This window comes from Plasmodium inui (assembly GCF_000524495.1).
Source record: "Plasmodium inui San Antonio 1 unplaced genomic scaffold supercont1.22, whole genome shotgun sequence".
Classification (NCBI taxonomy): domain Eukaryota; phylum Apicomplexa; class Aconoidasida; order Haemosporida; family Plasmodiidae; genus Plasmodium; species Plasmodium inui.
In genome coordinates, this window is record NW_008481856.1 from 59,606 (window position 1) to 69,256 (window position 9,651).

Below are 9,651 nucleotides of genomic sequence, written 5' to 3' on the forward strand. Positions count from 1 at the left end.
ATGTGGTTTTCCCCTTTTGGGGGGGCATGCACACCACTAAAAAAAAAAAAAAAAAAAAAACAGCCAAAATGGGGAAATCGCCTAAAAATAGCTAGCTGTTGCTAAATCGACAAAACGGCTAACACTGCGCCACTAGTTGAGAACAACCAACGGGGAAAACTGGAAATATGCTGTAAATGGCGTAGTCATCACTTCCAGTAAAAGATGTAGAGAAAGGAATTTAAACACATGCACATTTGAGTCGGCCAGGGCAAGCGCGCAGATAGGCAAATACGCACATGTGCACGCACGTTATACATGCGGGGGCGAGGTGCTGGGGTGGCTCCCACGCAGTGGGAGGCGCATAAGTGAGAGCTGCATACCCTACGCGCGCATGTGCTTCCATGTGTTTTGTTCGTGCTGGTTCGGGAGGCGCGAAGTTGCCGCGAAGTTGTCGCCGAGTTGCCTCCAAGTTGCTGCGAATTGATGTGAAGTTGTATAAAAATTTCCTCATGGTTTTCTTCCTGTTTGCCTTTACAGTATCTTTTTTGGCCCCTCTTTACCTCCTTTTTATTCCCCATTTTTTCTAACCAGCCGATAACAAACCGTACACATGCATACATGTGTGCACATTTAAATTTCAGCAGCAGAAGATTAGGAAAAAAAAAAAAGAAAAGAGGGAAAACTTAAGAAGCGGCCAAGTGGGAAAGAGGGAACGGGAGAAAAGCTGACGACGTTTCTACTCACATGCACGCTGATGTTAACGTGGATGTTCGCGCTCATGTTTATGTATTTTTTTTTGTTTTGCCCTTTTTTCCCCTTCTGCGCCTCCTGATCTTACCCCCCACGTCAATCCACTTTTTCCTGCCCATTTCACCCCGCCCAAGTCTGCAGCGCCAAGCCCTAATCTGCTGCCTCCCCTCATAAGGAGAAGATAAAGGCATCTGCTTCCCACATCCAACATTCTGTCCAAACAATGGGCCAAGAAATCTCCACGCCAAACGACACACAAAATGAAGAAAGCAAAGGAAGCTACAAAAAGAACTTGAAAGGAAACAATGCAAAAGGGGACCAGAAAGAAAATAACCAGCAAATGTCTAAAAAGATTGCTCAAAACAGTTTCAACAATAGTAAGTTAAGGCCAGGCATGTTCATACAAAATAGCAACGTGGTGTTTAATGAGCAATATAAGGGGATAAAAATTTTGGGGAAAGGATCATTTGGAGAAGTTATCCTCAGTAGAGACAAACACACAGGACATGAGTACGCTATAAAAGTGATAAGTAAGAAGCATGTAAAGAGAAAAACGGACAAGCAAAGTCTCCTCAGAGAAGTGGAACTGCTAAAAATGCTTGACCACATCAACATCATGAAGTTATATGAATTTTTTGAGGACAACAATTACTACTATCTCGTGTCTGATGTATACTCTGGGGGGGAGTTATTCGATGAGATTATTAGCAGGAAAAGATTCTATGAAGTCGATGCGGCGCGGATTATAAAGCAGGTCCTCAGTGGCATCACGTATATGCACAAAAATAACGTCGTACATAGGGATTTGAAGCCTGAGAACATTCTGCTGGAGACGAAGAACAAGGAAGACATGATTATTAAGATCATTGACTTCGGCTTGTCCACGCATTTCGAATACAGCAAGAAGATGAAGGATAAGATCGGCACTGCGTATTACATTGCGCCCGACGTACTGCACGGCACGTACGACGAGAAGTGCGACATTTGGTCCTGCGGAGTCATCCTCTACATTCTGCTCTCAGGTGAGTCTCCGCGGGGCGAAGTCGCGCCAAGACGGGTTGCCCGTCTGGTGGCCTCATTACCGCCTCGCCCCTTTGCCTCATCGCCTCATTACCGCCTCGCCCCTTTGCCTCATCGCCCCATTACCGCCTCGCCCCTTTGCCTCATCACCGCCTCACCGCAGGGTGCCCGCCCTTCAACGGATCGAACGAATACGACATCCTAAAGAAAGTCGAGACGGGAAAATATACGTTCGATCTGCCCCAGTTTAAAAAAATCAGTGACAAGGCGAAGGACCTGATTCGAAAAATGCTTATGTATACCAGTGCAGTGAGGATTTCTGCCCGAGACGCACTGGAGCATGAGTGGATAAAGCTCATGACGAGTAAAGACAACGTCAGCATCGACATTCCCTCCCTCGAGCTGAGCATCACGAATATAAGGCAATTTCAGAGCACACAGAAGTTAGCACAGGCAGCTCTGCTTTACATGGGATCGAAGCTTACAACAATAGATGAGACGAAGGAACTCACCAAAATATTTAAACGGATGGATAAGAACGGAGATGGGCAGCTTGATAGGAACGAATTGATAATAGGATACAAGGAACTACTAAAACTGAAGGGAGAAGATACGAGCGATTTAGACAATGCAGCCATCGAGTATGAGATAGATCAAATTTTGAGCTCTATCGATTTGGATCAAAATGGCTACATAGAATATTCTGAGTTCTTAACCGTTGCTATTGATAGGAAGTTACTTCTATCTACTGAACGTCTGGAGAAGGCATTCAAATTGTTTGACAAGGATGGCTCGGGGAAGATATCTGCCAATGAGTTGGCGCAGTTGTTCGGGCTGAGTGACGTTGGGTCCGATTGCTGGAAGACGGTGTTGAAGGAGGTGGACCAGAATAACGACGGGGAGATCGATTTTAAAGAATTCCGGGACATGCTCGTCAAGCTGTGCAATTACTGAGCGGTGATGGGTGGGGTGATGGGTGTCATGATCGGTGTCATGATCGGTGTGATGATGGGTGAATACACACCTCAGCCGAGCTGCGCCTCCCCGTGTGATGGCCGCCTCAAAATTTCCCCCCTCCTCTGCTCTCCATAATTAACCTTATTAATTCGATCACGTGCGCGGAAGCAGGTGCCCCCCCCCCCCTATGATGTGCTCCTACTGCCATGGGGCGGGGGCCCTTCGGCCACGGTATGCCTTTCCCTCCATTTATCTCGCCACATTATATTATACTCTGCCTCACTTTATTATACCTTTCCTGTTCTTCCTTCTCCCTATTCCTTCCCCGTCTTCCCTCACCCTCTCTTGGCGCTTCATTTTAAATATCAATTATCAACCCGAGCGCCCCCTGCGTGCTTGCTCCCCATGTCCCATTCGTGGCGAAAAAGAAGAAGAAGAAGAAGAAGAAGAAGAAGAGGAGGAGGAAGAAGAAGAAGAAGAAGAAGAAGAAGAAAAAAAAAAAGAGGAGGAAGAAGAAGAAGAAGGGGACGAAGAAGGGGAAGAAGAAAAGGGAAAAATAAAATGAAGAAATAAGTAAATATGAAATTTGAGGAAAACCCGACTACCTTGACGTGTCCCTTGGAGGTGTGCCACGCGGGTACACCTGCATATGTAGCGGCGCTTCCCGTTCGCCACGTCCCTTTTTGCCACTCCTCTTTCGCCACCTCCTTCTTTGCCTCTTCCCTTTCGCCGCTTCCCTTTCGCCGCTTCCTTTTTGGCCCCTTCCCGTTCGCCACCTCCTTTTTTTCCCATTTGGAAGGGACCCACCTCTCTGACCTTTTTCCAAATCAACAACAAACACTTATATGAATGAACGAACAACAAAGTTTGAAATTTGAGCATCTAGAAGGGAGCATCGGTGCAAGGATAGAGATAGACGATAGGGGACAAAGGATACACGTGTGTGTGAGTGTGTATGTATGTATATGTATATGTATGTGTCTTCCTCTGTCCGTGTGTGTGTGTGTTCGGAGCAGGACAGCAATGGTGTAAACCTGTTCTCCATCCGGCGTCACGCAGCACAGGGGGTAACATTTGGAGGGGGACAAAAAGGAGGAGAAAAAAGGGGGAGAAGAAAGTGTATACGTGAAAAACATCAAAGGGGAAGGAGAAGGGAAGCACCAATGGCAACGCTGCTATGGCGCGAACAACAACAAAGAGGGAGAATCCAATGACAGGTTTATACTTATCCCCCTCTTCTCCGCTGAAATGATCACTCCTCCCATGCGCATATTTCGCGTGGCATATGTTGGCCCAGCACACATACACACAGAGACAGACAGATGGAGGAAAAACAAATAGAACGATTAGACAATCAAGCCATAGAATTAAATTTGGCAAACTTTTTTATTCGTTTTTTTAAAAGTTCGTTCTCTCCCCGTAGGGATGCGACTTCTTTGAGTAGCTTCCGGTGGTTGTCTTCCTCGCTGAGTTTAAGGCTATGTGTAATGGTGGGTGTAGCGACAGTATGCTATGCATAACGGTAGTAACTCATCATGCGTATGGATGGAAAAGGGCACTTAAACTTCTTTGCCATTGCAGGGAGGCGCTCTTTTGGGGAACTCACCTTTGGTTTGGGGGGGCATCACTGGGGAGGGGCTTAGGGTCTTTCCTGAAGGGGGAGAAGCGGTACGTTGAGTTGGCGCGGTGATGCGATGATGCGGTGGTAGCGCTGTATGGCGGTAAGATGGCGAAGCAAAACAGCCGACTTAAAGCGCGCCGTCTGCCCGCTCACAGGGCAATGCATCCCTAAGGGGCCATTCAATCATCACAGGATGGCATACTAGCCCACTGTACCCCGCGCCGTCGTTCCCGCTGTGCTTACTTCTGGCTCTCCGCGCTTCGAACACGTCGGTTCGTTTTGGCCTTCTCAATGTCTACGATGAGGAAAGAATGCCAATAGGGTGAGAGGCGACGCGAGGGTACATTTTTGCGTCCCCAATTGGGGTGTCCCCGTTCTTCTGTAAACGGGAAGACGCCTCAGGGGGTACTTCTCAGTATGTACTCCTCAGTGTGTACTGCTTAGTGTCCACTCCTCATGTCCACTCCTCAGTTGTACTTGCCGCGCTACTGCGTGTGTTCCCTACCCTTGGTGAGCGAGTCAACCATCTTGGAGAGTCTGTTTTTCTCCGTGACGAGAAGGTTCAGCTGATCCGATATGGCTACATTTTTCTGGTGCAGCATTATGTTGTTTTTTCTCAGCTCTTCTATTTCCTTCATGCACCCGGAGGTGCTTTTCCCTTTGCTTTTCTCTTCCTATTTTTAGGGAGGCGACAAATGAAACAACGCGATGTGAAAGGGGGTGTCAAATGCGACGTCATCATGGATGGAGGGGGGAAGAATCGGGGTGCTCAGCCATAGCGTCGGCAACACGTTGATAGGGTTCCATTAACATAAATCTGTCAAGGGATAGACCGCGGACAGAGGCGCTCCGGCACGACAAAAGGCAGTCGCATGATCGGCTATATACCTCCAGTGATTTGTTCAGACTCTCCATCTTCAAACTCAGCTCTTCGAGGCGACTCTCCAGCTCCGTTTTGCTTCTTTTCTCTTCCTGGTAATAGCAGTTTATCTTAACGGTCTCTCTTCGCAGCTCGTTCTGCGACGTGGTGGAAGGTTGCCAAGTCATTTGGGTGGACGGAACATTTTTAAGATGAAGAAAGGAGGGAAGGCTGCGCAGTTCGCTTGTACAGTGCGCCATCCGTTATTAGAGTCTATCTCCCGTTTGTAGTGTGCGCCGTCCACTTGTACGGTGTCTCTCCCCTTTGTAGAGTGTGTCAGTCGCTTCCTCTTTGCTAACCTTTTCCTGCTCAAGGGCCTCCAGTTTGGCCCGTAGCGTTTCTGCTTCCTGCGCGATGGCCTGTGCGTCAGAGGGAAAGAAAAAGGATTGACGGAGTGCAAACGGAACGGAAAAGGGTCCACAAACATCAGCACCCCCTTCGATTGATTAAGAGTCCATGTTGCGAAGAGGAAGAAGAAGAAGCAGAAGAAGTCGTAGTCGAACTAGACGAAGAAGAGGGGCAGTTACCTTTGTCTTTTTTTCGTCCACCAACTTCTTATACCGTTCGATATCGTTCAATAAGAGCTTGTACTGTTGTGACGTTGGAGGGGTAGAGAGAAAAATAAATACACAAAAGAGGGGGGTAATCAAATTGGGGTATTACAAAGGCATGCAAAAGGCATGCAGCAGCGATGCTTCCTGCACAGAGCAGATTATTCGCCCCCTCTCTCCGATTGTCCCACCTTGTCCTTAAAAAACAAGTCCACATTTTTGTACTTATCCTGTAAGAGCTTTATTTCCTTCATCAGGTGTTCATTCGTTTTGATTAGCTCGTTCTCATCTTTGAACCGCTTAACCGTGTCTGCGGGGTGAGGACAGCATGTGCGAGATGGGTGAGATGTTCCGAAGGTTCTCACATGTAGTAGGAGATATGGACGTTCGAATGCGCGTTTTCACCCCGCGAGAGGAGGCAGTTGTCTCCCTACCAAGCTGAGTCTGGAACGCTTCGATAGTATTCTTAAGATCCTCCTCGAGCATATTTTTCTCTCCACGAAGTTTCTTTATCTTCTGCAGGTACTTATGATTGAGCTTCCTATTCGTTAGAAGCTCTCTGTTGACATTTTCCAGGATGGCATTCACGTCTACATTGTCAAATATATTTTTGGCTCTTTTATTTTGGAAGCTCTGATTGATATTGTTAAAAATGTAGTCGTTTAGGATCTGCAGATTGGCGTGCATGTACCTCAGGATGATGGCAATAAAATCTCGATGCCTTTTCTGTAGACACTTGCAGAAATAGTATTCTGAATCGCTCGTGTGGAGAAAAAACTCATCGTTTCCGCTATCCGCACGGCGAATAAACTCGACATAAGGATATACATCACTGAATTTGTAGGTCCATATCTGCGTGTTGACGTTACTTTGACTGACAAGCTTGATCTCATTTTTGTGTATGTGCAGCATGTGTAGCGGATCGTCTTGTTCACTCTCCACGTTTGAGCTGAGGTTGTTTTCATCGACACTGGTGCAGTCGTTGTACGCGTCGAAACGTTCTGCTGTCTGCTTCGCAGTTGGAGGAATAAGGAGATTAAATGGGTGGTCCCCTCCATAGGGCTTCCCCTCCTTGTCCTCAGTTTGGGTGCTCTTCCGGAAAACATATATTGGATACCTTATAATGTCATTCTGTATCACCGTTTGGAGCATATTCTTCGTTTTTTCGTTCAGACTGAATGGTCCCACTTCGGCTACTGCCACTCCGGAGTACTTCCCATTGGGGGGGAAGCTATTGGAGGGATTGACACTCGTTTGGGGGGGAGCACATATGGGATTCCTTTCCTTTACGGATGATTCGTACGGATCTAACGTGAAGTGTTCTTTCTTAATGTTGTTGCTGTGGAGGTCTCCTCTTTCGTTTGTTCTACTCATATGATGGTTGGTGCTCTCGGGAGGGACTCGACTGGACGAGCGGGACGGACCACTGCTTCGATCTCCACGTCGGAACGGCCTCATGTGATGAAGTGAATGCACCTCCGATCCGTCTCGATCATTACTATCGGTGAAGCTATCCTTAAACGAGGAAGCGTCGTTATATAGCTCCACATCACTGCGCAGCGACTGGTCGACACGTTTACTATCGACATGTCTACTGTCGTCACCCCGATCGCTCTCGTGTGGACTCCCTAGCGAGGTCCCCGCGCTGTTCCGAGGATACCTACACCGGGTGCCTCCTTCCAACTGTCCATCGTTAACGTAGGAACACTCGACACAGATTTTGAGTCCTATGTCGTCACAAGTTAGTTCATACACGCTGTCGTACTGCGCTATTTCAGGGTGGCTCCTCCCATCTGAGTAACTTCCTCCATCTCTAGAACTCCCTCCACCTCTAGCACTCCCAGCCGTGTCAATCGATTCACTGCTGGCACCCCCCGCAACGATGGCCGAGTCTGCAAAACTGCGACTTACCTCGTTGCACCTTTTATCACAGTAGATGCGTGTCCATCGATAAACACAAGGAATCCTTCTCCTAGTATCCCTATCGTACGCATAGGCAATAATTTTATTCCCTTCTTCATCACAAGAGAGTTGGACGTGAAACCCAAAGTTGTGATTCCCCCGAAAGGTTATGTCCCTCGTGTTGCAAGAAAAGATGTCTTCATTTGAGTTTTTCTTTACATCTGGTGTGTTCTTCGCGTCTCTGTTATCCCTGCTGTCCCTGTTGTCCCTCCTCCCACTGCTGAATAGGTTCTTATACGCGTCTTTTCTGATGATGATTTCCCCCTCGTTGATGTAGATGGTATTTTTAAGATCATCAATATTGCAAGGAGATTTGCAGAATGGGTAATTCATATTTTTGGATGCTTCCTTTGCTGTGCACTTTAGGTGTTCCTTCACTCCTTCGATAACATTTTTGGCATGTTTCATTTGGTTCCCTAGGATTCCGTTAAAGAGTTTCTTCATATTGCTACTCTTACCATGTGACAACACATCGTCTGTCTCCTCTTCCTTGATGTAAGAAGTCTGTTTCGCTTTTGACTGCATTATTACACATTCGGGCATACTTCTCCCCCTTCCTTCTTCTACTTCAGTGGGAGATACTCCAGTGGGAGCTACTTTCCTCCTCCCTGTGCTCTCTTCCCTTTTTATTTCCTTCAGTTTGGTGACTTCCATTTTGTCTCCACCGCCGTTGCTTCGGGGTTACGGCAACTTAGGTGTAGCCTTCCCGTCTGGCACCAACTGGAGGGCCAATCTCCCCGTCGAGCGGTGTTATGGTCGGACTGGGATACCGTCAAGCTGAGTCAGCCTCCTCTTTTTTTTTCCTGGCGCCTTTGCACTGGGAAACCTTCGCTTACTCGTTCCGCTCACCTGAAGGTAGCATGTTCACCACACAGCGTGGGTATGTGGGTCTGTACGTGTCGGGAGCGAGTCGCACGAAAGGCTGACAAGAAGGGGGGCACTGAGGGGGTCTACGTAGCGAATTGCAGAACTAGCCACGGACACAAAAGAGCCTGATGAGCGTGCCCTAGGAGCGTTCGAGTGGCGTTAAAATGGAGTCACACAGGCATTGAGGTGAAGTCACACAAACGTTGAAGTGGTGTTACTCATTGAAGTCGTGTTGACATGCCGCTTAGCTGACGCTAAGCTGGCGCTAAGCTGGCGCTGAGCAGGGGCTGTGGCGTGTGGCGCGCCAAACGCAGTGACAGAACATCTGGCAGGGGTTATATCCCCAGTGTGTGCATAGGCGGTCGCACACTCGGTGCCGTACACACATGCATAGGAGGGGAAAAGAGGGAAAGAGAGGCCCTCGCGCAGCCAAGTCGGCAAAGGGCCAGCTCCAAACACAATGGGGGATTGCACGATTAGAAAACAAAAGGTCTATCGTATTGTCATATTCCCCCAAGTTCATAAACGATCAGATGGGTTTATTAATTATTGCTGCTTCTTCCTCACCCCTCTATTAAAAAGGGTAGCAAAAAAAAAAAATGACACGTGGGAAGCGGCGATTTTGCGGGGAATTTTTTTTTATTTTTTTTTTTTGCCCCTCCAGGGTTTAAAGAGGGTCCTTAATTTTTTTCCGTAAAATTAAGATCATGGCAGCTTTGGCGACAATTTGAAGTGGCCCCTCAGGAGGCAGTCGCGGCAATCACAACAGTTACGGGCAATCAGGACCGTTACGATCAATCATAGGCAACCAGTTCGAGTGGCCATTCAAAGTGAAACACGCATGGGTGGGAAATCCCCCCCAAAAAAACGGCGAGCATTCACTAACACACGGTGGCCTCTCCCTGTTGCCAGGCGCGGGAAAAAAAAAAAGTGCTGATGGGTGACAGAGGAGAAGAGCAGCAGTACCAAAGCAGCAATGGAACCGTGGAGCGGCGGAACAGCGGAACAGTGGAACAGCGGAA

The 9,651-nt window shown here is 47.8% G+C and overlaps 2 protein-coding genes across 2 annotated transcripts; one reads left to right on the forward strand and one right to left on the reverse strand.

Annotated features, from left to right (window-relative positions):
- Positions 1-955: 955 nt before the first annotated feature.
- On the forward strand, positions 956-2,706 carry C922_04337 (CAMK/CDPK protein kinase; the record flags this gene model as incomplete). The annotated part of the gene is made up of 2 exons (XM_008819920.1): positions 956-1,754; positions 1,916-2,706. 2 exons carry the CDS (start codon positions 956-958, stop codon positions 2,704-2,706), a joined length of 1,590 nt encoding a protein of 529 aa, XP_008818142.1.
- A 1,357-nt stretch (positions 2,707-4,063) lies between these two features.
- On the reverse strand, positions 4,064-8,416 carry C922_04338 (hypothetical protein; the record flags this gene model as incomplete). The annotated part of the gene is made up of 9 exons (XM_008819921.1): positions 4,064-4,187; positions 4,316-4,360; positions 4,574-4,625; positions 4,836-5,004; positions 5,219-5,347; positions 5,549-5,608; positions 5,777-5,839; positions 5,992-6,110; positions 6,235-8,416. The coding sequence occupies 9 exons, from the start codon at positions 8,414-8,416 to the stop codon at positions 4,064-4,066; spliced, it is 2,943 nt and encodes a 980-aa protein (XP_008818143.1).
- Between the last annotated feature and the right edge of the window lie 1,235 nt (positions 8,417-9,651).